This window comes from Austrofundulus limnaeus, unplaced genomic scaffold (assembly GCF_001266775.1).
Source record: "Austrofundulus limnaeus strain Quisiro unplaced genomic scaffold, Austrofundulus_limnaeus-1.0 Scaffold271, whole genome shotgun sequence".
NCBI classification, from domain to species: domain Eukaryota; kingdom Metazoa; phylum Chordata; class Actinopteri; order Cyprinodontiformes; family Rivulidae; genus Austrofundulus; species Austrofundulus limnaeus.
This window is the reverse complement of record NW_013952673.1, coordinates 146,299-148,385: the sequence shown is the minus strand read 5'-3', so window position 1 is coordinate 148,385 and position 2,087 is coordinate 146,299. Positions and strand designations below refer to the sequence as shown.

Below are 2,087 nucleotides of genomic sequence, written 5' to 3'. Positions count from 1 at the left end.
CTAACTAACTAACTAACTAACTAACTAACTAACTAACTAACTAACTAACTAACTAACTAACTAACTAACTAACTAACTAACTAACTAACTAAAATATACATATACAATCTTGATTTCTGTTGTTGAGGAACATCCATGGAGACTTAATATCACATCTACTTAGCAATCACAATTTGGCTTTATTTGAATTCTCTTGCTTCACCATTCACCTCAAAATTATGAGGCTTATTTTCTAAATAATGTATTCTCTTTCTTACCAAATGTCATTATGATAAGACAGTCTTGCTTGGGTTGTGAGTTTAGCTTTTACCAGACATCTAAGAGTTACCAATTTTCTGTCTTCAAACAGAGCTTTTGTTTGACAGTTTATGACTTTTTTTTGTCATTTCTAGATCTACCTCTAAACTACCTTATTCTCTGTTGAAAGTCTTAATGGCCGTTACTTTTGTGTTTCTGAAAATTGTTMATTTGTTAGTTTATAGCCTAATGTTTTGTTGCAAATGAAGTACAGTACAGTACATCAATGCCATGTGACCAAACCTGGAACATCTCTATTGCAAGTCAGCCCCTGGTGAGGCATCGGGTATCACACAATGTCACTACAAGGACTCAGGACTTTTCCCTACACAAATGTTGGAGGATCTATCAGTGGGACCTTCCTAGTGAATCAGTTCTACTTTCAAATCCACAAATAGGTTCTTGAGTTTGTGTTTCTTTGCCTTCGTAATTTAATTAGGACTATTTTAATGAAGGCAGGAGGAACTCAGATGTGTGATTACAGTTCTGCTGTGTCACTGAGCATCTTTGTGGAACAGAGGAAAGTAGAAACGTGTCAGAGAGACAGAAGTAGGAAGTCGGATGATTCATTGAGTGCGTCAGACTGGGGACTGACTGGAAATCTGGCAGCACTAAGGAACATCTTAACCTGAGCATTAATATAGGTACCACAGTGTGTTTACTGTGTAGGCTGACTGAGAAATACTGTAAATGGCTCAAGAACACAAAAGGCCTGAATAAGTAAGACAGTATCACTGATTCAYGTCATTTGCCAGTGCTGACTCTCTCCATCGCGTTTTCTGTTCCTTCATCAAATCCATTTTCCCTCTCCTCGGCATCTCTCCATCCCTCTCTCATCCTGATACTGAACACCATCTCCTCAGCACMCCCCCATCCTGATACACTTCTCTGTCTTACTTCACTTGTCAGCTCTATTGATCAGCTCAGCTTCTACAGGATTTACATACAGTGCTCACCCAGATGCTTGTATCAGTCTTGTATGGGGTGTGAGAGAGAGGGACTGCAGGAAACAGAGAGTTTGACTGACAGTGACAAGCCTGACTGGCTTGAATATTGATTTTCTGTGCACACTTCTAAGTGTTTGTCTTTTCCCCTTCAGGATTTTGTCCACTGTGGGTTCAGATTTCGACTTGCGGACTCTTCGGGCTGTGAGGGTATTGAGGCCTCTCAAACTGGTGTCTGGTATACCCAGTAAGTTAATGCTGATCATGATAAAAATATACAGTACAAACATTTTTTAGTGCCAAATGCACCTTCTGTATCGTTTCTTTGAATGCACTACAAAATCGTCTGTTTTTTTTTTTTTTTTTTGCAAAATACGATTGTTTTCCAAATGAAAAAAGTGTGCATCACATTAGTGTATGATGCTCATTTTGTCAAGGCTGAGCACAGAACATTTGGTTTTGAATTCAAATTTACAACAGATTGATGCCTTTGAGACAGTTTRTTAGTCACAGTAGACTGATTTAAGAAACAATTCATTTAAACTAAATGTGCAGTTGTTGACCATGTCATGCGACCACAGGCTGAATGACAAAGTGAAGCATAAGGCAGGTGCTTCWCAACATTGTGTGTCACAGAATACTTTATTATGAAATGTAACTGACCTGATTTACAGTAAGGACTAATGGGGGTTTTTAAACCTGATTTTTATGACCAATCTAAATTAGGATTTTAAATTTGTCAACATAAAAATCATTGAGCTTTTTTTAATGTAACTATATTTTTAATTGCAGTAGAGTTTACATATTCTACCCATTTTACACAGTTTATTGAAGTCTTGAAGGGAT

At 37.5% G+C, this 2,087-nt stretch overlaps 1 protein-coding gene across 1 annotated transcript in view; it reads left to right on the top strand.

The window, feature by feature from the left end:
* cacna1aa (calcium channel, voltage-dependent, P/Q type, alpha 1A subunit, a) overlaps positions 1-2,087 on the top strand; it is a 59,982-nt gene that overhangs the window by 37,159 nt on the left and 20,736 nt on the right. Inside the window, exon 4 of the mRNA XM_014020886.1 lies at positions 1,397-1,488. Coding sequence (XP_013876340.1) covers positions 1,397-1,488 — 92 coding nt within the window. The remainder of the gene's footprint in view (positions 1-1,396; positions 1,489-2,087) is intronic.